General features: G+C 45.5%; 1 protein-coding gene across 4 annotated transcripts in view; it reads left to right on the top strand.

Annotated features, from left to right (window-relative positions):
- Positions 1-27,877, top strand: part of LOC311116001 (protein quaking-A-like) — a 103,634-nt gene continuing 75,757 nt past the window's right edge. For 3 of the 4 annotated variants that reach the window (XM_084191136.1, XM_084191135.1, XM_084191133.1), the window contains exon 1: positions 4-401. In XM_084191136.1, the coding sequence (XP_084047262.1) occupies positions 257-401 (145 nt within the window). In that variant the 5' untranslated portion in view covers positions 4-256. Of the gene's footprint in view, positions 402-27,877 lie in introns of all 4 variants that reach the window. The other variant, XM_084191134.1, reaches the window with a different exon arrangement.

Below are 27,877 nucleotides of genomic sequence, written 5' to 3'. Positions count from 1 at the left end.
GGTGGAGCGGAACGTCCCTGCGCGCGGAGTAGAGGAGAGTACACGGTGATCAACTCTTTGGGAGGAGATAGTGCTTATTTTTTCCTCTCCGCTCTAACAACAAATAAAATTTGATTTTGTTCAGAGGGTCGTCTAACTACAGCAATCGAAACGTGGGAGGAACGAAGGATTTGATCTGCAAGTTTTTCTTTAAGATTTGTTTTCTTTTCATAAAAAAGGATTCTGTTGGAGGCTCGCTCGCACTCTAGACGCAAAGATGATGGTCGGAGAGATCGAAGTGAAGGAGAGACCGAGGCCGAGTCCCGACTATTTGATGCAATTGTTAAATGAAAAGAAGCTGATGACCAGTTTGCCAAATCTGTGCGGTATCTTTACACACCTTGAGCGGCTTCTCGATGAAGGTAAAACGCCGTCTGGAGAAATGGGGTAGTTGGGAGGGAAGGAGTGACTACGGCACTCTCCCTAGGGCTCGGTGGGCATGCTTGCTGCATAGAGGAGCGCATGCATGGTAGCTACCTAGCTAACATAGCTAGCTTGCTAGCGAGCTACATTATCACAAAGCGCAACACAACTTCTTCTTTTAACTTTACAAAGTGAGAACTGCGAGGAAATTAAACCATTGCACCATTCAACAAGGATATTTATTTCCCACCACCAAACCGCAAGGATTTCTTTGTAGTTTGCATGTCCTTTTGTTCTCTGACTTGACGAAGTGAAAAGTTTTTTTTTTTGCCTGCTAACTAGCTAGCCAGGACCGATAAACTATACATTTTCTTATCTAGCTACTATTAATCCCAGTTGCAGGAAGAAACTGGTTAATAGCCAGACTTGTACAATTAAATTGTAGTTTTGGCTTTAGCCTGTCAAGTATGATATAAGTGAATGTGAGAGTTTATGTTCTAAAGAGGATGTATTGTTTCCAGGGTCCACGAATTCAACTGAATAGGATTGGTAGCAAACTAGTATAACCATGTAATCAAACATGAAGCTTCCTAACAAACACAACAATATATCTGGCTGTAATATAGTTATCTGGCTGTATTCACTCCTGAGCAGCTCGTTTCCATAACGTACAGTATTGGCTTATCAGAATCTGATGGAATTGCACAACATCGGAATGTTCCCCGGCTGTTGCCTTTCGGATTTTGAAACAATGGGGCAGTGGAGTTGTTTGCCTTGCAAAGATGTCCAGCGCCAACGTTTTTTGCAGATAAATTACGTTCTAAAACATACATTAAGCGCGGAAGAAATATCGCGGATGATTATGCAGGAATTGTGTAGCTTTGTCTTCATTTGATGTAGTCGTGTTTTTGTCTACCTATGCAGTCTGTGTCGGGGCCAGTCTCAGCGTCGTTGTTGTCGCAGGATCGTTTTCTAGAATGCCACTTAAGATTTATAGTTTATATAACTCTATTATACACAATGTAGAATTCATAACGGTAGTGTGGTTTATGTAATTGATTAGGTAACACTAGAGAGCGCCACTTCCCCCTCACTGTCCTGTCCTTAGCTCTGATGTGGGCAGCTGACATTCAGTCACTTTTCTGGAATTAAAGACTTTTAGCTGTATATTTCGTGTATTCTAATTCATGCAAAAAGGACGGGAAAAATATTGCATCTGTGACCCTGAGTTTCATGCCAAATATAGAACCAACTGTGTCACCAAGTCAAATGCTTATCTGATGTCTCACTGTGGGCACATTTTTGCTAACCAGTGAAAACAAAGGAGTACTGTGTCACCTCTTGTAAAACAAGTTTTGTTTGCTCCAGTCTCCCATAAAGGCTAGTTTAGATAAACTCTCAACCTCTACCTATCCAGTTAAACATTCCTAAAATGATTACCCTGCAACAAGCTCTACACAACCCTTTCCTTCCGGGGAGACACAGGAAACGATGGGCTTTCCCCCCACCCTCCCCTGTCTTCATCCTGCCTACCTGCCCCCCAGACAAAGAGGAGAATGGATCAGGCTCCACAGTGTGCCTCTCTCTCTCACACTGAATCTGTTTACCCAGGCAGCTTTGGAAGCCTGGCCATGGTGCACACTCAGCTGGCAGCCCGATGTGGTTGCACCATCCTGTGCTTGTTACTCAGTGTGGGGGTGTTTTTAAGAGACCATGTCTGGGCCAGATCCTGGGCCCCTCTTCCCTGGCTGCACATGAGGTTTCACAATTCACATGCTGCCTTCTGCTCTCTCCAGCCACACAGCTCCACTGTTTACTGGGGTTACTACAGCAGTCGCCCAAACTTGACCCCTCTGCCAAATGTTTAGTGGGTGTCTGTGTGTGAGGAAAACAACCCCCCCCCAGTGCAAGAGGCTCTTGGCTAAAGCCGTTTGCTTACTCTTTTGGACTTGAGCTTGCCGGTATGTACCCACCCCCATCAAAGCACACCCTGTAAATGTGCATTCCTGAAATTGAGTGCAAACCTCACCTAAGTGCAGTGAGAAGCATTAATCACAGCGGGAAGCTAGTTGTGAGGTATATTTGTGTGCCATTCAGGTTATGCAAATGTCGACTGCGGTTTCAGTCGGCAGCGAGGGTAAACATTGCAGCTCGTTGTGACTTCTGTCGGGGACAAAAGCTTGCAAACTGCAGTGATTTTGTTTATTTAACCTCTAGCGTTGCCGTGTCAATCATTTTTGGTTCCATCGAAGCATTAGGAGATTTATCCAGGAAGTAGCTTACAACTCAAGATTCTAGTTTGGTTGCATAGTAAGTGGCACCATAGGAATCCAACCTGTCTATAGTTAGTAAAGGTGACCCTGGTGCCTACTGATTAGTGACTGAATGACAACCAGACTTGGCCAAGGAAGAGAAGGAAATACCCTTAAACAAAAACAATGATACTTTTTATTATCAATATTTCAGCAGCATTGTTTTACTCAAGACTCTTTGGGGAGAAATACTCAGTGTGTAGATAGAAGCACATGTTAAGGTGCTCATAGTGAGAATCCTCATTTACTCACAGGTGTTGTACGAACACACACTTCTCCATATCTCGCACACAGAGAGAAATGTACCTTGACCACACCGCAATATGCCCTCTCCTCTGTCTAAACGGGCAGCTGAAGCAAAGTCGAGAGGGGAGGGGAAAGGAAGTCAAGATTCTCTCCCGGTTGTCTCTCCTTCAGAGCCCTGCCAACAGCTGTACTGCATGAATAGGACACACATTCCCTGCACACACACTAGTGGTGCAAGGGTCAGCCGTTTTTTCGCCCGCGCCCGCAATTGCTAATAACCCAGCCGCAACCGCCCGACTATATGTGAAAATCTGAGGCCCACACCCGACCCTAACCTGCTAATATAGAACATGGGCACAGGTTTATTTAGTCTTCTAGGACAACGTATGACAGAAGTGAAGCTGCATGTACTGAATTATAGACAAGTTGACTAACAAATAACATTACAAAAATGTTGGAAATTATGAGCAGAGACGTGTATATAAATCAGGCAAAAAGAATCCTGTGCCTCCTGTCAAAGAATCTTTGAATGCTTCAATCTAGTTGACATCCGTGAAGTTCTGTCATCTCTGCTGCTTTTGTGGAGCAAAGACGTTTAGGGACCGGGGAGAAAATGCAATAGCAAAAAAAGGGGAAATATATTTTCTGTGCAAAATTCCACGTTTCCTCAGTTTGACCGGTTGTAGGAAATAGAAAGCTCTGAAAATGACCCAACATGTTTCTGATAAGATTTCAGTTCGGCTTGGATGCATATTTTATGTGGTTGAAATACTATCAGCTTTTATTTACGTCATTTAGCAGAAGCTCTGCTGCTGATAAAGACAGCACCTCTACAGACAGTATTTAACTGCGCATTCGCATTCTCTCAAGATGCTGAAATAAATAAATCCTATTTCTCCTCTTTCCGAGAAAAAATTTGGCCTACATTTGGTGTATAATTTTACTGCAAGAAATGCTTAATTCTGCATGAGTTAATATTAAGGCTATGTGGGAGGTTATATACCTACAGTCAGTGTCCAGATTTCAGTTTCCATTTAACCCATCTGAACATTAGGCTACAGTTCCCTTGATGTGCCATAGGCCTGTTTGAAGTCCCGTCTTGTGACTGTCAAATTTATATAGCGCCTCACAATCATCACACATAACATAGCAGGTACGGCTATCATCCTCGTTTACCATTTCGACAAATCTTTCCCAAACATTACTTTTCTGGCCCTCCTTTCTCTTTATTTTAAACTCTCCATTTCGCAGCTTCTCTCTTATTGAATTAAACTCTGACATTGTCCTGTTTGCCTCCGTGGATCAAAGTTAAGTTTTTCTGCCCTTTCTCAAAAGCATTTGGCGGTTGACATGTACTGTAGGCTATTTGGCGTGCGTACAGTTAGGCCCTAAAGCTTAGGCCTATACATTAATGTCAGATAGCCTAAAAGAATGAAAGAAAAACCTAAACGTAGCCTATAGATATAAATTGCACAAGAGTTATACATTTATGGATTTTTTTAAAGTAATTTTTTTCTCTTTGTTCAACCCACAATATTTCATGACCCTAAACCCGCCCGCCCCACTCCGCCAGGACTGCGGGTAATGGATCAACCCGCGCATCGCTAACACACACGTGTTCCCTCGCCTTCAACTTGGTGTGTGCGCAGCTGTTAAAATGTTGAGGGGAAAGCCAACACCATGAGCATTAACCCCTGTGACCCCGAGTGAAACAACTGCTCCCAGTTCCCTGGCTTAGCTCGGTACCGAGATGCATGCGTGTAGCCTAGGTTATTATATTGCTGGTGAGTGTTGAGCCTCTCAAGGTCACTTTGGTGGGCAGGCGCTTTTGAAAATCCCATGCGCAGCAGTTGTTCATCTTTCCGAGGTGACGGCCGTGTGTTTTTTTTCTCTCTCTCAATTGGCAGTTGACATGCCAACAAGCAAACTGCTATATTTTCTGTTGGCAGGAGATGTTATAACATTTTAGAAGGCTGTTGAAGTACAGGCAATTGATTTAGAGAGAGAGTAAGAGCTGTAAATCAGTATGGACTAGTATCAGACTATGTACAGTGTGGAGAAAAAAGTATTTAGTCAGCCACCAATTGTGCAAGTTCTCCCACTTAAAAAGATGAGAGAGGCCTGTAATTTTCATCATAGGTACACGTCAACTATGAGAGACAAATTGAGGAAAAAAAATCCAGAAAATCACATTGTAGGATTTTTAATGAATTTATTAGCAAATTATGGTGGAAAATAAGTATTTGGTCACCTACAAACAAGCAAGATTTCTGGCTCTCACAGACCTGTAACTTCTTCTTTAAGAGGCTCCTCTGTCCTCCACTCGTTACCTGTATTAATGGCACCTGTTTGAACTTGTTATCAGTATAAAAGACACCTGTCCACAACCTCAAACAGTCACACTCCAAACTCCACTATGGCCAAGACCAAAGAGCTGTCAAAGGACACCAGAAACAAAATTGTAGACCTGCACCAGGCTGGGAAGACTGAATCTGCAATAGGTAAGCAGCTTGGTTTGAAGAAATCAACTGTGGGAGCAATTATTAGGAAATGGAAGACATACAAGACCACTGATAATCTCCCTCGATCTGGGGCTCCACGCAAGATCTCACCCCGTGGGGTCAAAATGATCACAAGAACGGTGAGCAAAAATCCCAGAACCACACGGGGGGACCTAGTGAATGACCTGCAGAGAGCTGGGACCAAAGTAACAAAGCCTACCATCAGTAACACACTACGCCGCCAGGGACTCAAATCCTGCAGTGCCAGACGTGTCCCCCTGCTTAAGCCAGTACATGTACAGGCCCGTCTGAAGTTTGCTAGAGTGCATTTGGATGATCCAGAAGAGGATTGGGAGAATGTCATATGGTCAGATGAAACCAAAATATAACTTTTTGGTAAAAACTCAACTCGTCGTGTTTGGAGGACAAAGAATGCTGAGTTGCATCCAAAGAACACCATACCTGCTGTGAAGCATGGGGGTGGAAACTTCATGCTTTGGGGCTGTTTTTCTGCAAAGGGACCAGGACGACTGATCCGTGTAAAGGAAAGAATGAATGGGGCCATGTATCATGAGATTTTGAGTGAAAACCTCCTTCCATCAGCAAGGGCATTGAAGATGAAACGTGGCTGGGTCTTTCAGCATGACAATGATCCCAAACACACCGCCCGGGCAACGAAGGAGTGGCTTCGTAAGAAGCATTTCAAGGTCCTGGAGTGGCCTGGCCAGTCTCCAGATCTCAACCCCATAGAAAATCTTTGGAGGGAGTTGAAATCCGTGTTGCCCAGCGACAGCCCCAAAACATCACTGCTCTAGAGGAGATCTGCATGGAGGAATGGGCCAAAATACCAGCAACAGTGTGTGAAAACCTTGTGAAGACTTACAGAAAACGTTTGACCTGTGTCATTGCCAACAAACGGTATATAACAAAGTATTGAGAAACTTTTGTTATTGACCAAATACTTATTTTCCACCATAATTTGCAAATAAATTCATAAAAAATCCTACAATGTGATTTTCTGGGGAAAAAATTCTCAATTTGTCTGTCATAGTTGACGTGTACCTATGATGAAAATTACAGGCCTCTCTCATCTTCTTAAGTGGGAGAACTTGCACAATTGGTGGCTGACTAAATACTTTTTTCCCCCCACTGTATATAGAGTCCTCTTTGGATGTCAACACCCTGACTTTTTACTCTGTTAATCCTGATCTGTTTTGTTCAAAAGCCCTCTCCTTACAATTTCCATTTTAGCCCTGTTTTGTTTGTTACTTAAGTCAACACCACAAACGTGTTAGAGCAGAATGCTGCAGGTTGTGCATGGCACCGATTCCTCGTAATGGATAGGTTTTTTTTGTTTACTGTTTATTGCCGGTGTTAGGTTTAATCGGACGCTTCCTTGCGATTTGTCACTGTTTAGAGAAGGGAATCTGTGCCAAGCCCCTGGGAGAGCGTCAGGGTTTAGAGTTGGTCTTTTAATAAAGATTACAGAAGAAAAGTCTAAAGTTCTCTCTCCATAGCTCTCTCTCCATCGGTCTCAACTCTGCCTGTTACTAGTTAATTTCCTGCCGTAGGGTGACCTTTTGCGAGCGCCGCCGTAGGGTGACCCTTCACGAGCGCCCCGCAGGGCAGAGACCTGCACTAACCTTTGACACACAATCAATTTGCCATCTAACAAGATTGAGTGCTGCTCGCAAAGTAAGATGGCGCCTGGGGCTTTGAAAGACCTGAGCTCTCGAATGGAGAGACTATAGGAGGAGAGAGAGAGGGGAGGGGGCTCAGGGCATGGTTGTTGTGCAGGCTGAAAGCTGTTATGCGTCTCTCTGTCCCCCTCCCCTCCACACCCCTGCCTCTGCTTCCCTCCCAAGGCACTATTTATAAGCTGGAATTTAATTAACAAGACCTGCTTTACTGAGCCAGTTTTAAAGCTGAGTTGCGGGTCTGACTCACTCCTCAGTCTCTCTCTCCCGGGGCCTGACTCTCTCCTCAGTCTCTCCCTCCCTGGGCCTGACTCTCTCCCTCCCTGTGCTCTCTGTGGGTAATAAATTGGGTGGCCAGAGGATGTCCCAGGCTCGGATGCTCTCTCTTTCTCTCGCTCTCTGACTCTATCTGATGCCTGCATGCTGGTGTCTTTGAGATCAGCCAGGCTTCTGGCCCACGGCCTGGTGCAGCTGATAAAGTCATCCTCTGACAGGCCCTGCCTGCACCGTTATCTCGGGCCACAATCCCGCGAGTGCTGGGCACAACCTCTGCCCCAGTTGTCTGGTTTTGCTTGCCACCCCTCTGCGTTTGGCTGGTTACAAACTCCCTTTTTCCCCTTCTACTTTTTAATTTCGATAAGCTACAAAATGTATGCTGCACAATGGTTTTGCGCACTGTTGTTCAGTTTAGTCGTTCTCTCGAGAGTCTGGAGAATAAATGATGCATGGCGTGACAGGATATGACAAAGTTTGGCGATCTTGTAATAGTTCTGTCACAACAGCTCTATTGGCTCTTTTGTTTATCTTTGGGATTTTTTGGCTTGGGAACCTCATCCTCCCTATACTTCGACCTACCCCTTTTCTCCCCCTCCATTTTTGGGATGTGAGAAACATGCCTAACCAAAGGAAGTAACACCCATTTCAGGCAGGAAAGGGCTGCCGAAGTTGTTTGGTTTAGACTGTGGGAAAGACGAGGACACCAGCCTGTTTCATAAGCTTTATAAAATGGCTGAAAAACAAAGCCCAAAAGCTCTGCTCCTTTGTGTCCCTTTTGCTGTGTAATTTGTTGTTTCTCAGCGAGGTGCGTCTGTCTCTCTTCTCCCGTTTCCTGTGACTAATTTGAATGTGAGTTGTAAGAGGCCACCTGAGACTAGATGCCTGTTTATTTGATTCGCCCTCCACACACACATTCCACAGCAATGAGGATTAGGCCTCACCCCCTTGCAATTGACTGTTTCGAATAGCCCCCTCCCCCCCCTCCTCCTTCCAACAGTTTCCCTTTATTCTATTCTCTCTCTCTGTCTCAGTTGTTTTTGCTCTCTGTAGTGCGAGTCATTTGAGTCTCAGGGCTGGCTGTCACTGCAGATGGGGCGGAACAATTAGACTCCATGGGAGTCACTGCATTATTTGTCAGCGTTTCCCATGTTCGTCTTTGTTTTCCACAACGAGCTGAATGCTGGTTCTCTCTGCCTGCATGCTTTCCTCTCTTCTGAGAGGAATAGCAAAGGCTAGTGGCTAGCTGAGGAATTTAGGCTAACTTGGCGTGCGCTTAACCTCTAACAGTGTTCCCCCCCCCCCCCAAACCCCCCGCCCCCCCCACATACCTACTCTTTTTGAATTTGAACTCAATCTGATCTGTTCTATTAACTGGCGGCGAGTCAGATCTGGCTTGTGAATATCATGCAGGAGGAACTTGATATTTTTGGAACAGTTAGTACTAGAATACCCTCAGGGTCATTGTCATGCTGGAATACCCATCCACGACCCATTTTCAATGCCCTGGCTGAGGGAAGGAGGTTCTCGCCCAAGATTTGACGGTACATGGCCCCGTCCATCGTCCCTTTGATGCGGTGAAGTTGTCCTGTCCCCTTAGCAGAAAAACACCCCCAAAGCATAATGTTTCCACCTCCATGTTTGACGGTGGGGATGGTGTTCTTGGGGTCATAGGCAGCATTCCTCCTCCTCCAAACATGGCGAGTTGTGTTGATGCCAAAGAGCTCGATTTTGGTCTCATCTGACCACAACACTTTCACCCAGTTCTCCTCTGAATCATTCAGATGTTCATTGGTAAACTTCAGATGGGCCTGTATACAGTGAGGGGAAAAAGTATTTGATCCCCTGCTGATTTTGTATGTTTGCCCACTGACAAAGACATGATCAGTCTATCATTTTAATGGTAGGTTTATTTGAACAGTGAGAGACAGAATAACAACAACAAAAAATATAGAAAAACGCATGTCAAAAATGTTATAAATCGATTTGCATTTTAATGAGGGAAATAAGTATTTGACCCCCTCTCAATCAGAAAGATTTCTGGCTCCCAGGTGTCTTTAATACAGGTAACGAGCTGAGATTAGGAGCACACTCTCTTAAAGGGAGTGCTCCTAATCTCAGCTTGTTACCTGTATAAAAGACACCTGTCCACAGAAGCAATAAATAAATCAATCAATCAATCAGATTCCAAACTCTCCACCATGGCCAAGACCAAAGAGCTCTCCAAGGATGTCAGGGACAAGATTGTAGACCTACACAAGGCTGGAATGGGCTACAAGACCATCGCCAAGCAGCTTGGTGAGAAGGTGACAACAGTTGGTGCGATTATTCGCAAATGGAAGAAACACAAAAGAACTGTCAATCTACCTTGGCCTGGGGCTCCATGCAAGACCTCACCTCGTGGAGTTGCAATGATCATGAGAACGGTGAGGAATCAGCCCAGAACTACACAGGAGGATCTTGTCATTGATCACAAGGCAGCTGGGACCGTAGTCACCAAGAAAACAATTGGTAACACACTACGCCGTGAAGGACTGAAATCCTGCAGAGCCCACAATAAACCCACTAACAGGGAAGGGGGTTAGAAACTGCTGAGACAAACATTCCAGGAGAAAGGAAACCTAGAAACTGTCAAACTTAACCATTCCATACTGTGGAAAGTCACAGGCTGCTTAAAGGTGGGCGGAGCAAAGTTCCTTTGTGTGAAGGCATTTAAAATGGGTGTGTGTTTTTAGCGCCAGAGCTCTCATGAATAAAAATGCTGAAGATGTCTTGCAGACTGGAGAATTTGTTTTAATTCATTATTAAACCAGAGCCTTACACCCTCTGGGAATTATAAAAAGCTTGAGTAATGATTAGAGAGAGAAATTCTCGTGACAGACTGCCATTCAGACCCCAAGGCTCAGCCTGTTTCATCCATTTCCCCCTGCAAAGGATGCTCTTTGCCACACGGCTACATGTTAACATCCTCTGTTCTATTGGTCTATCTGAGGAAGTGTGTCGACTTTTAAACAATGACTGATTTCACCTTGGCGGTTGAGTGCGACTGCGGCATAGCTCTCTCAATCTGTAAGCCTCTGCCTAGTTGTTTCACCCTGACAGTGAGTGCAGACCTGCGCTCAGATGAAAGGGGTTTTTAATCCTTAACTCTATTAATGCAACATAAAAATCCCCATCTAAATTTGTCAGTTGAAGTTAAAGTTATCTGTTTTTTTGCATGGGCTGCATCTCAATCCGCCTATGTCGGCGTTCCGCATCTGCAGTGGAAAGTGGCAGAGCTACAGCGCTGTTCATCAGACCAGGAGACATCCCAAAAATTGGTCTTATCATGAAAAGGACAGACACTTCAAAACCTTATTCGGTATAATTTATTTTTTGACTTGACATTTATAAATGTGTTATTCAATGCGTTTCTATGGGCGATAGTAGGAAAGGACAAATTCAATATTTTATAAAATGCATTTTGTATATATTTTTGGGATATAGAATGATTATTCTGTAGTTAGAGTATAATAGTTGGCACTGAATACAGTGTTTGACATGACAACGAATGAAAATGCCAGGGAGGAGTTATTGTGACCAGGGTAGGAACAAAAAGGGTTGATAAGTGTTTCCTTGGGGACCCTATAATCTTTGGCTACATTGAAGGCTTGTTCTTAGCTACTTCATGTAGTTAACATATTCTTGCTTCGCGTGTTCCTCTTTGATACTGTTGCACAAACATGCTGATTTAGGTTTCCACCACTGATATTATCAGGCTGTATAGCTAATTACATTTGCTCTGACTCAGTACATTTATTAGCTAGCGATTAGCATTAGCAGCTAACAAATTTAGGCCCAACTTCCTAAGAAAAGACAAACTAGCTGTTTGCAGATGTAAGAAACACAAACTAATAGTGTAATTATAGAACACCAGTGGATTTATATTAATAAGAAGCAAAGTGAAAACAGCATTGTTGTCATCAAAATTGTAGCATGTGCTGCATTGACCATGCAGACTGAAGTGTTTCGTGGTTGAGGAACAACAAATGCGCTCCTTGAGTGACGGGGCGGGACTAGGTCTGTGTGGAAAGCAGCATATAGAGGGAGCTGAGAGAGATTACTCAAGTAGCGAAGTAATCAGTAAAAATGGATGTTGTTTGAATGACTGTATTTGTTCAGCTATTTTGCTACTAGTCTGTTTGCCTGAAGGATTAGCCCGACTGTGTTATCAGTTTGCGGTTTATGAATAGATTACAAGCAAACACAATGGTTGTTTTGTGCGATTTCGTTTTAATTGGGGAAAGAAAAGAGCCTTTAACACATTGCACAAAAATGAAAGCATAAACATTCCCAGTGGGAAAAGAATGGGAAGTCTGTCTCTATTAGGGCCGGGAAATATGGGCAAAATATCATATCACAATATCTTTCACATTTGTGATTGTATTTGATGGTATTTTATGTTTTTGAATAATCAAAGTTCTAAATATGCTTTGAGTAGTGCATGACCCTAGGGTGGCAACACATAAATTATACGTCATTTCAATTGGTCTTTTTCCATTCTGATTGTTTAATACTGTTCAATCCATCTTCAAACAAAATTCTGCATTTTTAAAAATAAATTCTGCATTTCCTGCACTTTCATTTCCAACTGTGCCATACAGGGCTGCATGAAATGGTCAAAAAATCTAGGTCTAGTTAATTGGTGAACTGTTGAAACCATGGAAAATAGAATTATTATTCTAATTCTATAGTTGGAATGTAGTGGGCAGCACCTTGAATATATTGTTTGACATGACAACGAATGAATAAGCCAGGGAGGAATTATTGACAGGGTAGGAACCAACTGCGCTCTCCTTGAGTGACGGGGGGCAGGGCTTGGTGTGGGAAGCGGCATGCAGCAGGAGGAGGCTGAAAGACGACTCAACAGAGTAAACTACAAAAACGGACATTAAACGCGCCGGAGTTAAGTATCACATTTAAATAACCAAACACTGAAATAACGTTAGTGAAGTAAAAACCAAAACTGATCCATGCATCAATACCGGTATATAGTGAAATACGGTATACCGCCCAGACCTAAGCTCTATGAAAGTGTGTTTCTAGGCATAGAGAATTGATTGTGTGCACTGAAAGGAAATGGGAGCAAGGTCCAGATGGGTGGCAATAAAGAGAAAATGTTCTCTGAATTAAGTCATCTCCCAGGCTGAGGGGAAGGTCAGTGGTCCTCAGTCCCACTCAATGACCCCTTGTTTTGTAGAGCTAACAACCCACTGCTGAAACCAATATCACTACCATCGGCATCCACTCTAAGTAGGGACTGATCGAAGCAGTGGCCCTCCGTAAAGATTACGAAGTGTCGTTTTGCTGTTGTTGGATTAGATTACAGTGGGACGGCCTATACGATGCGCTCGCTGTGTGTGGCAGGCAGGTGTCCGTGTCCTCTCAGTGTGAGAGCGGTCTGGGCATCTGGCTAGGTACGGAGGCGCCAGCTGTTCTGTCACATTCAGGTGAGGTATTGTCCTGCGGCCCTAATCTGCAGCTGTGGACCACTCACTGTGCTGTTCCAGGTCTCCTGGAAGCCTCCGGATGCTCAGTCTATCCATTTATCCATCCTGTTTTTCTCCCTCCACCTTCATTTTCTCCTCGGGGGTGAAGGTATGAAAATGTATGCACTCAATAACTGTAAGTCGCTCTGGATAAGAGCGTCTGCTAAATGACAACAACAAAAAACCATGGATTGTGCTTGACACCGGTTGAAGCTGTCGGTGGCGCTAACTTTTCCTCAAACCTTTTTTTTATGATCGTCTGACACACTCAATGTAAGGCTCCTCCCCTTCCCTCACCACGTGCCTCACTCTCCTCCTACTTTTTATTTTGTTCCTTTGTGATCTGGTAAATGATGCAGCAAATGATTTGCTCTCCCCAAAGAAGCGTAGTGTGAATGTTTGCTAAACATAATGCTAAACTGATTTCTTCCTGTGCAAAACACACTAACAACAGTGTCTAGTTTCCCATGGGAATTGTGAATGACTCCATGTCCTTGGCTCTGTCTTAACCCATTTAGGTTGGCACGGGGGGAGTCCATAACATGCCTGCCTTCTCCGGTCTGCCCATGTCCAGCATGCTTAATGGCTAGCGCACGCTCTCCTCTTTCTACTACTCTATCGCTCTGTTTTCTCCTCCCTCTCCTCTCTCCTCTTTCTACTACTCTATCGCTCTGTTTCCTCCTCCCTCTCCTCTCTCCTCTTTCTACTACTCTATCGCTCTGTTTTCTCCTCCCTCTCCTCTCTCCTCTTTCTACTACTCTATCGCTCTGTTTTCTCCTCCCTCTCCTCTCTCCACTACTCTATCGCTCTGTTTTCTCCTCTCTCCTCTTTCTACTACTCTATCGCTCTGTTTTCTCCTCTCCTCTTTCTACTACTCTATCGCTCTGTTTTCTCCTCCCTCTCTCCTCTTTCTACTACTCTATCGCTCTGTTTCCTCCTCCCTCTCCTCTCTCCTCTTTCTACTACTCTATCGCTCTGTTTTCTCCTCTCTCTCCTCTTTCTACTACTCTATCGCTCTGTTTCCTCCTCCCTCTCCTCTCTCCACTACTCTATCGCTCTGTTTTCTCCTCCCTCTCCTCTCTCCTCTTTCTACTACTCTATCGCTCTGTTTTCTCCTCCCTCTCCTCTCTCCTCTTTCTACTACTCTATCGCTCTGTTTCCTCCTCCCTCTCCTCTCTCCTCTTTCTACTACTCTATCGCTCTGTTCTCTCCTCTTTCTACTACTCTATCGCTCTGTTTTCTCCTCCCTCTCCTCTCTCCACTACTCTATCGCTCTGTTTTCTCCTCTCTCCTCTTTCTACTACTCTATCGCTCTGTTTTCTCCTCTCTCCTATTTCTACTACTCTATCGCTCTGTTTTCTCCTCCCTCTCTCCTCTTTCTACTACTCTATCGCTCTGTTTCCTCCTCCCTCTCCTCTCTCCTCTTTCTACTACTCTATCGCTCTGTTTCCTCCTCCCTCTCCTCTCTCCTCTTTCTACTACTCTATCGCTCTGTTTTCTCCTCCCTCTCCTCTCTCCTCTTTCTACTACTCTATCGCTCTGTTTTCTCCTCTCTCTCCTCTTTCTACTACTCTATCGCTCTGTTTCCTCCTCCCTCTCCTCTTTCTACTACTCTATCGCTCTGTTTTCTCCTCCCTCTCCTCTCTCCTCTTTCTACTACTCTATCGCTCTGTTTCCTCCTCCCTCTCCTCTCTCCTCTTTCTACTACTCTATCGCTCTGTTCTCTCCTCTTTCTACTACTCTATCGCTCTGTTTTCTCCTCCCTCTCCTCTCTCCTCTTTCTACTACTCTATCGCTCTGTTTTCTCCTCCCTCTCCTCTCTCTACTACTCTATCGCTCTGTTTTCTCCTCTCTCCTCTCTCCACTACTCTATCGCTCTGTTTTCTCCTCTCTCCTCTTTCTACTACTCTATCGCTCTGTTTCCTCCTCCCTCTCCTCTTTCTACTACTCTATCGCTCTGTTTTCTCCTCTCTCTCCTCTCTCCTCTTTCTACTACTCTATCGCTCTGTTTTCTCCTCTCTCTCCTCTCTCCTCTTTCTACTACTCTATCGCTCTGTTTTCTCCTCTCTCTCCTCTTTCTACTACTCTATCGCTCTGTTTCCTCCTCCCTCTCCTCTTTCTACTACTCTATCGCTCTGTTTTCTCCTCTCTCTCCTCTCTCCTCTTTCTACTACTCTATCGCTCTGTTTTCTCCTCTCTCTCCTCTCTCCTCTTTCTACTACTCTATCGCTCTGTTTTCTCCTCTCTCTCCTCTTTCTACTACTCTATCGCTCTGTTTCCTCCTCCCTCTCCTCTTTCTACTACTCTATCGCTCTGTTTTCTCCTCTCTCTCCTCTCTCCTCTTTCTACTACTCTATCGCTCTGTTTTCTCCTCTCTCTCCTCTCTCCTCTTTCTACTACTCTATCGCTCTGTTTTCTCCTCTCTCTCCTCTCTCCTCTTTCTACTACTCTATCGCTCTGTTTTCTCCTCTCTCTCCTCTTTCTACTACTCTATCGCTCTGTTTCCTCCTCCCTCTCCTCTTTCTACTACTCTATCGCTCTGTTTTCTCCTCTCTCTCCTCTCTCCTCTTTCTACTACTCTATCGCTCTGTTTTCTCCTCTCTCTCCTCTCTCCTCTTTCTACTACTCTATCGCTCTGTTTTCTCCTCTCTCTCCTCTTTCTACTACTCTATCGCTCTGTTTCCTCCTCCCTCTCCTCTTTCTACTACTCTATCGCTCTGTTTTCTCCTCTCTCTCCTCTCTCCTCTTTCTACTACTCTATCGCTCTGTTTTCTCCTCTCTCTCCTCTCTCCTCTTTCTACTACTCTATCGCTCTGTTTTCTCCTCTCTCTCCTCTTTCTACTACTCTATCGCTCTGTTTCCTCCTCCCTCTCCTCTTTCTACTACTCTATCGCTCTGTTTTCTCCTCCCTCTCCTCTCTCCTCTTTCTACTACTCTATCGCTCTCTTTTCTCCTCTCTCTCCTCTCTCCTCTTTCTACTACTCTATCGCTCTGTTCTCTCCTCTCTCCTCTTTCTACTACTCTATCGCTCTGTTTTCTCCTCCCTCTCCTCTCTCCTCTTTCTACTACTCTATCGCTCTGTTTTCTCCTCCCTCTCCTCTCTCCTCTTTCTACTACTCTATCGCTCTGTTTTCTCCTCTCTCTCTCTCCTCTCGGATGGCAGTAATTCAGCCAGAGGGGTACATTTCATCTTTCATCTGAAGACCAGTGCTGACATTAAAGGCCTGTAACGGGACCTGTCTGTTTGCATTAACCCTGGGTTACCCATTCTGCTGACCAGCCTCTGCTGTTCTGGCTCTCTCCACCACCCAGACAGACCAGCCTCCGCAGCTCTGGGTCTCCACGGCCCAGACAGACCGGACTGGGTCTCCCCACGGCCCAGACAGACCGGACTGGGTCTCCCCACGGCCCAGACAGACCGGACTGGGTCTCCTCTCCCTCCTCCCTTGCTCACCCAGCACTCTGAAGACGATCAATGCCTAAACACTTAAGTAGGCTCAGGAACTCCGTGATTGCTTTCCTGACTCACTGCTGTCGGATCAGGGTGGAAATTATGTTTGCCTGTTGCTATGACATCCTGACCTACTTCTGCCAAACCTGTGCGCTTCGTGTTTCTGCCTATACCTTTCGGACCACCCTAGCAAACAAACAGATCGAAACACTGTCTGTCTGTTCTCAGCAGACACCGACTGGTAGTTTTGCTTACTAAATTGACTGGGGAAGACCAGACAAAGACCTGAGGCTGAATTTCCCTTATCACAGCCTGTGGTTTTATACAGCCACTGTTGAGCAACAAGTTTTGGCAATGACCGGTTCTACCAGTGTTGCACAGTGATGTCACCTTCTAGCACGCAGCATGTTATTCTGTGTGTGTGAAGTGAACATTAAATTGCATGTGACTTCATGTGTTGAATATTCTCCTTACGAACAGAGTCCTCAGTTGTTGTCTAGGCACTCCATGCCCGAGGCATCATCACATATGAATGGCGACCATTAAATGGCACAAGGGCAGTTAGTCTCCCCCTCACCACCACAGTCACAAGGCCTGCTTTCTGACCGCTGGACAAACGACAGCCCATTGCAAAGGCACAGATAAGAACGCCACTGTCCGGCTCTATAAAAATAATATATATCGACACTGACAGTACTTGCCCTGCTCCGCCCTTTTGAGTGATACTCCCCATTAGCCGCCTTTGTGGAGGCCGTATGTAAGACTGCAGGTTGCAAGCGTCCTTCCATCGAGGGTGAGAATGAAGGACAGGTTAAGGGAGGTCTCGTTCTTTTCTGGGCCGGGAATAGTTAGACGCCGTAATGACCCCCCCCCCCCCCCCATTGACTGTTGGTGGTGGAGATGGTAGGATGACGTGAGGGCGGTTCAGGCTCGGGGAGGAAGCAGGGCATTGGTTATCTGTTCTTGACACATTGAGAGGGACCTTCCTTCCTCTTCTGACAGCTTTACCTTTCCTGTCATTGTTGCGTGGTGGAGGGGGTTATGCTGGCTTCCTGGTTTGGTGTGAGAGAGACTGTTACCCCGAGTTTGTTTTCAGCTTGTCACAAGTGAGGAACGCAAAGCAATAGAGGCACAAAAAGCTTGCAGTCCACCTGGCTTTCCAGTCGAAGTCATAACATAGATGACCCTTCTCTGAGGTCTTGACCCGGGGCTGACCCTTGAGGCTTGCAGGAGTCTGGTTGTACAAGTTGACAGGAAGTGTCACCCCCTCCCCCACATCCTTGCTACTCTGTCCTGGCCAGCACTGAGAGGAAAAGCTTCCCCAGACTGAGTCGATGGTTACAGGCCTTCCAGTGAAAACAACTGGGCCAAGGCTTCTGTCTGCCTTTCTATTCCCCTCAACAGACACACAATCAGCCCAACATCCTGGTCCATTTTTCCTGTTCTCGCTATCTCATATCTTAGCAATCTTACAGCAGATATCCTGTATTCTCCTCTAAAGCAGTCACACTGATGTTTTGGTGTGTGTTGTGTGCCTGAGGCCAGACCGACTGAGGTGAGGGGGAGATTATGTGTTTGTGCTGCACGCTTGTCCTGCTGGATCAGCCGACACACTGAACGTGGTGAAGTGGGTTAACATAAACCAAGGGAGTGTGTCTGGAGATTGGAGTGCGCAGTGCAGATCAAATCAAATTTTATTTGTCACATGCGCCGAATACAACAGGTGTAGACCTTACAGTGAAATGCTTACTTACAAGCCCTTAACCAACAATGCAGTTTTAAGAAAGAATACCAAAAAAAATCACACACACAAATACAATATAAAATAATACGAAATAAAAGTAAGAAATAATTAAAGAGCAGCAGTAAAAATAACAATAGCGAGGCTATATACAGGGGGTACCGGTACAGAGTCAATGTGCGGAGCCACCTGTTAGTTGAGGTAATATGTACATGTAGGTAGAGTTATTAAAGTGACTATACATAGATAATAAACAGAGAGTAGCAGCAGCGTAAGGGGGGTGGGGCAATGCAAATAATCCGGGTAGCCATTTGATTAGCTGTTCAGGAGTCTTATGGCTTGAGGGTAGAAGCTGTTTAGAAGCCTCTTGGACCTAGACTTGGTGCTCCGGTACCGCTTGCCGTGCGGTAGCAGAGAGAAAAGTCTGACTAGGGTGGCTGGAGTCATTTACATCGCCTGGTATAGAGGTCCTGGATGGCAGCAAGCTTGGCCCCAGTGATTTACTGGGCCGTATGGACTACCCTCTGTAGTGCCTTGCGGTTGGAGTCCGAGCAGTTGCCATACCAGGCAGTGATGCAACCAGTCAGTAATGCAACCAGTCAGTATGCTCTCGATGGTGCAGCTGTAGAACCTTTTGTGGATCTGAGGACCCATGCCAAATCTTTTGTCTCCTGAGGGGAAATAGGTTTTGTCGTGCCCTCTTCACAACTGTCTTGGTGTGCTTGGACCATGTTAGTTTATTGGTGATGTGGACACCAAGGAACTTGAGATCTCAACCTGCTCCACTACAGCCCCGTCGATGAGAATGGGGGCGTGCTCGGTCCTCATCTTTTTCCTGTAGTCCACAATCATCTCCTTTGTCTTGATCACGTTGAGGGAGAGGTTGTTGTCCTGGCACCACACGGCCAGGTCTCTGACCTCCTGCCTATAGGCTGTCTCGTCGTTGTCAGTGATCAGGCCCACCACTGTTGTCACCGGCAAACGTAATGATGGTGTTGGAGTCGTGCCTGGCCATGCAGTCATGAGTGAACAGGGAGTACAGGAGGGGACTGAGCATGCACCCCTGAGGGGCCCCCGTGTTGAAGATCAGCGTGGCGGATGTGTTGTTACCTACCTTTGCACCTGGGGGCAGCCCGTCAGGAAGTCCAGTTGCAGAGGGAGGTGTTTAGTCCCAGGGTCCTTAGCTTAGTGATGAGCTTTGAAGACAGTATGGTGTTGAACGCTCAGCTGTAGTCAATGAATAGCATTCTCACATAGGTGTTCCTTTTGTCCAGGTGTGAAAGGGCAGAATAGAGATTGCGTCATCTGTGGATCTGTTGGGGCGGTATGCAAATTGGTGTGGGTCTAGGGTTTCTGGGATAATGGTGTTGATGTGAGCCATGACCAGCCTTTCAAAGCACCTAATGGCTACAGACGTGAGCGCTTCGGGTCGGTAGTCATTTAGGAAGGTTACCTTGGTGTTCTTGGGCACAGGGACTATGGTGGTCTGCTTGAAACATGTTGGTGACTCAGACAGGGAGAGGTTGAAAATGTCAGTGAAGACACTTGCCAGTTGGTCAGCGCATGCTCGGAGTACACGTCCTGGTAATTAGTCTGGCCCTGCGGCCTTGTGAATGTTGACCTGTTTAAAGATCTTACTCACATCGGCTATGGAGAGCGTGATCACACAGTCGTCCAGAACAACTGATGCTCTCATGCATGTTTTAGTGTTACTTGCCTCGAAGCGAGCATAGAAGTAATTTAGCTCGGCTGGTAGGCTCGTGTCACTGGTCAGCTCGCGGCTGTGCTTCCCTTTGTAGTCTGTAATAGTTTGCAATCCCTGCCATATCTGACGAGCGTCGGAGCTGGTGTAGTACGATTCGATCTTAGTCCTGTATTGACGCCTTGCCTGTTTGATGGTTCGTCGGAGGGCATAGCGGGATTTCTTATAAGCTTCTGGGTTAGAGTCCCGCTCCTTGAAAGCGGCAGCTCTAGCCTTTAGCTCGATGCAGATGTTGCCTGTAACCCATGGCTTCTGGTTGTGGTATGTACGTACAGTCACTGTGGGGACGATGTCATCGATGCACTTATTGATGAAGCCAGTGACTGATGTGGTGTACTCCTCAATGCCATCAGAAGAATCCCGAAACATATTCCCGTCTGTGCTAGCAAAACAGTCCTGTAGCTTAGCATCTGCTTCATCTGACCACTTTTTTTTTTTATTGACCGAGTCACTGGTGCCTCCTGCTTTAGTTGTTGCTGGTAAGCAGGAATCAGAAGGATAGAATTATGGTCAGATTTGCCAAATGGAGGGCGAGGGAGAGCTTTGTACGCATCTTTGTGTGGAGTGAAGGTGGTCTATAGTTTTCTTTCCCTCTGGTTGCACATTTAACATGCTGGTAGAAATTAGGTAAAACTGATTTAAGTTTCCCTGCATTAAAGTCCCTGCCACTAGGAGCGCCGCCTCTGGATGAGTGTTTTCCTGTTTACTTATGGCTGTATACAGCTCATTGAGTGCGGTCTTAGTGCCAGCATCGGTTTGTGGTGGTAAATAGACAGCTACGAAGAATATAGATGAAAACTCTCTTGGTAGATGGTGTGGTCTACAGATTATCATGCGATACTCTTCCTCAGGCGAGCAAAACCTCGAGACTTCCTTAGATATCGTTCACCAGCTGTAGTTTACAAATATACATAGATCGCCACCCCTTGTCTTACCAGAGGCTGCTGTTCTATCCTGCCGATACAGTGTATAACTCTCCAGCTGTATGTTATTCATGTCTTTGTTCAGCCATGACTCGGTGAAACATAAGATATTACCGTTTTTAATGTCCCGTTGGTAGGATATACGTGCTTGTAGTTCGTCCACTTTATTATCAAGCGATTGTAAGTTGGCCAATAGTATCGATGGCAAAGGCAGATTAGCCACTCGTCGCCGGCTCGTTACCAGGCACCCCGATCTCCTTCTGCAATATCTCCTTTTCTTTCTACAGCCAATGACAGGGATGAGGGCCCTGTCGGGTGTCTGGAGCAAATCCCGCTCATCCGACTCATTAAAGAAAAATTATTAGTCCAGTTCAAGGTGAGTAATCGCTGTTCTGATGTAGCTGCTGGAAGAGTAGCTGCTGCCTTGGCAACCGTTAATGGGGATCCGTAACAAATATAAATGTCCAGAAGCTCTTTTCGGTCATAAGAGACGGTAGAAGCAACATTATGTACAAAATAGGTTACAAACAATGTGGAAAAAAACACACAAAATAGCACGGTTGGTTAAGAGTCCATAAAACGGCAGCCATCTCCTCTGGTGCCAAGTCTCACATTTGTTTGTTTGCGCACAAATTCAGTGGCAGGTTAAATGAGTTCCCTAGACAATAAACAGTGAGTGTGTTTGTGAGATTAATACCCCAGGTTGAGTCAGTCTGTGCCACGTGTCTGCACCCTTTTACAAGTTTGTTCTCGACAGTGGCTGCCTGTGTTGGTTATTTTGTTATTCTGCTTAAAGGTTGGGGTTTTCCCAAAAATTATCCCAACAGATGAGTGGAAACCGTTTAAGACATCTCTGCCCTTAAAGCTGCTCTGTTAAATGACCTCTACAACACTTTCCAATCTAATGCTACATATCCTACCCTTTTCGATGGGAGCAAAGCAGCAATAAAAGTGCTGTCTTTGTTTAGTCTTTTAAGATGTGTTTGCATTTAGGTGTCTTAGAATGACTGACTAGTTCCGCTGAGCTGGTGAATTACATCATTTGCAGAACTTGCTGAGTGGACCATTGGCATGAAGCTCTACCTCTCTCCTTGTATTACTGTTATTCTATGTGAATGTTGCCATGTGGTTGCCTATGGGATGGACCCAATAGTGATGTCAAGGGCAGCGTCTATGTGTTTTGTGCGTTTCTTAGGCCTATTTTCCATGACCCAGTAATGCCGGCTTGTAACACGGAGGGATACTGGGCTTCATAGCAAGTGATCACCCCAGGGTGTCTTCCTAAATTACCTCCACGCAGAGAGTAATGAACACCTGCCCCCGTGGCGGCCATTAAGAATGAGCCTATTATGCATTGAGCCGGCCCTCCTTGTGAGTACAAGGCGCTCCAACTGCAGACCCCTCTCCGTGCGGGAAACGGGCACTCCCATGCCTCATTGAGCTGATACCGTGCCCCCTACCGGCACCCAACCCCATAAAGCAGTTCCACATCATGTGGTCCCCTGTTCTGTTCTAATGTTAGTCGCAGGCCTTAATGGCTCTGCAGAGATCCAGAGACTGACTGTTCCCTCTTTAGTTTTCAGATCTGGTAATGGGCTTGGTACTGGGAGGAGAGCTCGTCTTTAGGAACACTCACAGAAATGTTCAGGTTTGGACCTTTTTGTTTATCAAGAATTGGAGATCTGGCCAAAGCTCCTCCCTTGCAATGACTGTTGGCTGAGAATTTAGCAGAATTGCTAAATTAGCTCTTCAGTTCTCCTTTAGTCAATGGTCTCGGGCCTATTAGCCTACCCTCTCCTACTCACTGGCTGTCCAGTCAGACTTCCCCAGACACGCCAAAGTTAATCTCACTGCCCATTGTTTTTTTTGCCAACAGGATATAGGAAATAATGACAGCAGCAGGCTGCTTTAGTCTGTGGAACTTCACATGGGCCCAGAGATTCACCAAATGCGTGGCAGTGTATTTCTCCAGTCCTCCCGTGTGTCTGTCTGTTTTCGTTGTCTAATCGACATGGTAACTGGCTATGACACATCCTGTTGAAATCGTCATGCTGCCGCAACCCGTCGCCGATGCCAAGAGTCACATTAAGCCACATCATGTTTGGCAGAATTTCTGCCGCTGGCGCCGGCAACCTCAGAAGCACTGCGATATTAATAAGGAATTGCTCTGTCTGGTAATTGTGTTAGCTTCCGTCACAACACCAACACACTGCACCTACCCAATCCCAGCCGCCACAAACCACTGGCTTACTGTCAGAATGCTTCAAATGGAAGGAGGGGGTGGAGAGAAGGAGGAATGGAGATTTAACGTTTTTTAAATTATTTTTTTAATGGGAAAGACTAGCATCTCCAAAACAGTCAACAGTTTGTCTAAATGGCTAGATACTTGGAAACGATTGACTATTTCCTGGTGTTATTTGTACTGTTTCTGCTCCGAGGCGATTCACCCCTCTTCTCCAGTGTTATTTCTGTGTGTTCTGCTTTTCTGGAGAGCCGTGGCTGCAAACACAGAAGCCTCATTTAGTTTTAGTTTTTTTCACCAGTTCTGTTTGTTTTCTGTCTATGTGTGTGGTTTGGGCAGGCGGTGGAAATGATGCACATAGGACCTGCACAGTGCACCGAACAGTCCTGGATTCGTTGTGCATTCTCTGCCATTACAGAAGCAGCTCAGCACCCACTCATTATTGGCAATCATAGAACGGAACATGCTGCGTCTGTTCTCTACTCCAGGTGGGCTTTGTCCCAGCCCAATTTCTGTGTGTTTGGAACTGGTGGAAATCGTTGAACAATCAAACCCAATTTATGCGGTTGTGTATTTCGTATTTTTGGCTCACTCCGGGCCCAGGAGAGAAGGCGGAGGGAGGAGGATTGGCTCACTCCGGGCCCAGGAGAGAAGGCGGAGGGAGGAGGATTGGCTCACTCCGGGCCCAGGAGAGAAGGCGGAGGGAGGAGGATTGGCTCACTCCGGGCCCAGGAGAGAAGGCGGATGGAGGGGGGATTGGCTCACTTCGGGCCCAGGAGAGAAGGCGGAGTGAGGAGGATTGGCTCACTCCGGGCCCAGGAGAGAAGGCGGAGGGAGGAGGATTGGCTCACTCCGGGCCCAGGAGAGAAGGCGGAGGGAGGAGGATTGAGAGGCCTTGTTACTCCAGTCATTTATTGAGTATCCTATCTGCTCAAAGACCTGACGCCGGAGGTTTTTACTCTGACTGCTTAGGAGAATCCTGCAAACGTAGATCTCTCCCTGCTGGCCCGGGAAACTGCAGTGTCATTCATTTCATTTGCCGTTTATTGCTTTCATGTCATTTTAGGCCAGCAATTACTTCGGACCCTGACTAAGGGATTGGGATAGGCTGGTCCCGGAGTGTGTATTAAAGTGTGGGTCTGAGAATGTTGAGGCCTGCCTAGCATTTGCCATCGTCATCATCCGTCTCACATCTTGCACAATTTATTGCGAGCGCCCTGATTTTAACAAAATTGTGGTTTTTGTATTTGATCTATACTTCCTCCCTGTTGATGTTGAAAATGTCTGGCATGAAAATGTGACTTGTACAGTATTGGGCGTTTCGAACGTTCACGTGAAGAGCACAGCACGGAAAGTTCATCCCTTAAAAACGGAACCATCTGCATATAGGCCGTTAAGTCAGATCATAGAGGGAAAAATAGCACTAAAGGTTTTAATCGACGAGACAGCTGTGGGTCCTCGATAAGACATACGTTTTCATGGCTCAATCGCCCACGTACTATATTTATGTTCAGCTTCTTTAAGAACCTTTCTCATGCCTTCCGCTGCAAAGCCTTCACTGTTGAAGTCTAGTGTCGCTTTGGTTAAAGTAGTCTGTGGACTGAATAAAGGGAAGGGATTGCGTTAAAGGCCAAATCCGTTCACTGCTGTGCTTTGTGATAGCTAAAGTGCGCCACTTCAAAGTGGAAAAACTTGTACCTCAGCGAAGGCTCGTCTCAGCCACCACCGCGGGTGTGTATTTTAGTAGCAGTCATGTGCCGTCCTTGCCTCTTTCCCTCATCTGCTCTCGTTGCTCCTGTGTGCAGCGGGAGACATGATCTATCTCCGTCTCCCTGGAACCTATCTCAGTTCTATCGCAGTACTTTAATTTCAGAGTAGATTAGGTGAAGCCTAGTGAAAGGGCTGCAGAGAAGACTGCCTGTGTCAGAGGCTCAGGTTTAATTGGCGTTGGGATCCTGCGTTCTCAGGTGCCGGACATTAGGGCCTGTAATTAGTTTTTTTAAATCTGCTTTAGCCAGAGAAGCTTATCATACCATACCGCATGGAAATACCACACAGATTCAACCATTATGCTTGGGCCAATTTTATATAATTAAATTGAATATTGTAATATTTGACATCGACGATATATCGTCAATGTCAAATATCACGATATATCGTCGATGTCAAATATCACATCGTGATGTGCAAGACAATACTCTGTGAACTTTACAAATCAGAAGTGTGCAGTTTTATCACTTCGGCTGTATCAATATGTTGAAATTAACTAAGCCACACACATATTATTTAATGAGAATGTGACTATAATATTGTAAATAATTACAATTGCACAGTCTAGAATAATTTTGTCATTAGCCTCTGAAAGTCTAAGCTGGGGAGGGTCTACTAAGCGAACATATAGAATTGTTTTAAGATGATCATACCATCATCATTTAGCTATTTGATTTGACATTTTAGGCCGTTGTTGCACCTAGACGTTTCCACTTCACAAAGGCAGAAATTTTATGAACTGACTTGTTGGAAAGGTGGCATCCTATGACGGTGCCACGTTGAAAGTCACTGAGCTCGTCAGGAAGGCCATTCTACTGCCAATGTTTGTGTATGGAGATTGCATGACTGGGTGCTCGATTTTATACACCTGTCAGCAACAGGTGTGGCTGAAATATCCGAATCCACTAATTTGAATAGGTGTCCACATACACAAAAGTATCTATATAGTGTATCTCTACCTTAAACTGACAGACCTTGATGGGGAATTTTTAATGTTACTTAAATGCGTCAAACTCTTAAGGATACTGCGTAAAATGATTATGTCGGATATTGCAATATTTGGAGTAGCGTATCATAGAGGTCTCCCCAAATATCGCCCAACCCTATCACCAATACATTTCTCCTGTTGTCTAGTGTGAGGGACACACACACACACACACACCTGATTTGAGAGGTCAGGGAGGTCAGGAGGACAGCAGCTTCCAGAATGCTGCAGCAGGATGAAGCAATTAAAACATCCCAACCATATTTTTTTAGGTGCTATTTTAAAGGTAATTTCTTGCAATTCTACACGTCTTTGCCATGACTCAAACACTACAACAAAATCAACCTAGCTACAAAAACATTTAGCTGACACAGGCTAGATGATCTGGACATTGGGCGGTATACCGGGGTATTTGGAAAAAGCCATGGGATATTTTTTATTTGACGTTTTTCCAAGACATTTTGAAGCTACTTTTTTTAGTTAATACTTGCAGGCAACTTGTGTAATATGTTAGGAGATAAAGCAGATTGCGTTATTCATTTCACCTGTCACATTATTTTACATTATGAAGATTATCGTAGGTCCTCAGTTGAGCCAGTCATGTGTTTGTTTGTAAATATCACGACAGGAGACTGTTAGTCCATAGTGTCCTATATCTTATTTTTCTTTGTTTGTGGTATCCAATTGCAACTCCCGTACGGACTCGAGAGAGGCGAAGGTCGAGAGACCCTCCCCTCACCTGGATGACGCTGGGCCAGTTGTCGCCGCCAATGGGTCTCCCGGCTGCGACAGAGCCTGGACTCGAACCAGGATCTCTAGTGGCACAGCTAGCATTGCGATGCAGCGCCTTAGACCACTGAGCCACTCTGGAGGCCCCCATAGCGAGTCTGTTGTGCTGTGCACATGAGGTGATGAAGTTACACTTGTATGCAATTCACTACTAAATGTTTTCCGGCTTTTAATGGCTTTCTGCCAGAAGTCAAAGAGCTCTGGGTGAGTTGTCTCTACAGCTGCCGTTTCTTCACCTGTGCTTCCTGCTTCCGTTTTCCTTTTCTCCTTTTGTTCTCCCTCTGCTCCGTCTTCCTTCAGAAAAGTACTAGTTCATTTGCACAATTTCTCTCGTTCACTTTTTGCTTGTAATTCGGTAGCTACTAGCTATGCTTGTATAACTTTTATGAGCTGGATTTGCTTCTCTTTGCAATTAGTTTATGTTCATTTTTGCTCGTTAGCATTTAGCTGACAGTGTCTGTGATTTCGCTATTGGTTTGTGCTAATTTTGTTAGCATTCTGGTAATTGAAGCCCAATGGGCTTTCTTTGCGTTTTTTAGTGCTCCCTTGTCCTATGCCGGTATTACCGTAAAACCCGGGATAAGAAAATCTGGATACCGCCCAAGCCTACTGACCAGTTTTAACTAGCTCTCTAAGGTCTTTAATGACTGACACGATGAGGAAAACTGATGCACTAACCAATTTCGAGATTGCACCTTGTGCAATCTAATATTACAACTTTCAAGAGTAAGTCGAAAGCCTGACTGAGTTCCTAAAAATAAATGATTCTTTATTTATTTTGGGGGCGGGAACTCCGTCCCCTGCGCCCCACATTTTTGGAACACTGAATTAGAGAACCCCATGCCGCTCTGCAGTTGTAAAATAGTGTGTTTGTAATGCTGTCCTATGTCATCATCTGACAAATAAAATGTTTCCTTCCCTCCCTCCTTTATAAGCTCTCCATGACTGAATCCTCCCTCTCCTTCTGCACTCAGTCTCACCTACCCTTTTACACCACTACTACTAGACTTGATTGTGTTTTCACTGGGTAAATAAAGAGAAACTCCACTTGATGCGGTCTGCTCAGTGCTCACATTTTAAAGCACATTCAATTTTTTTCCCTTTTAGTTGGAGCCTACTTTTCCTGACTGTGCGCACCCCTGGGGTGGTTTAGGTTCATGTGTGGGTGAGAATTTGATATCTTACTGCTGAGTGATGTGAGGAATTGGCCTGCTAGGAATGAACGACAGCAGGGGGAGAAAGCGCTGGGCTGGCT

Source organism: Coregonus lavaretus, assembly GCF_964263955.1.
Source record: "Coregonus lavaretus genome assembly, contig: HAP1_SCAFFOLD_381, whole genome shotgun sequence".
In the NCBI taxonomy this organism is placed as follows: domain Eukaryota; kingdom Metazoa; phylum Chordata; class Actinopteri; order Salmoniformes; family Salmonidae; genus Coregonus; species Coregonus lavaretus.
Note: the sequence above shows the minus strand (reverse complement) of the source record. Positions and strands in the feature narration are given on the sequence as shown.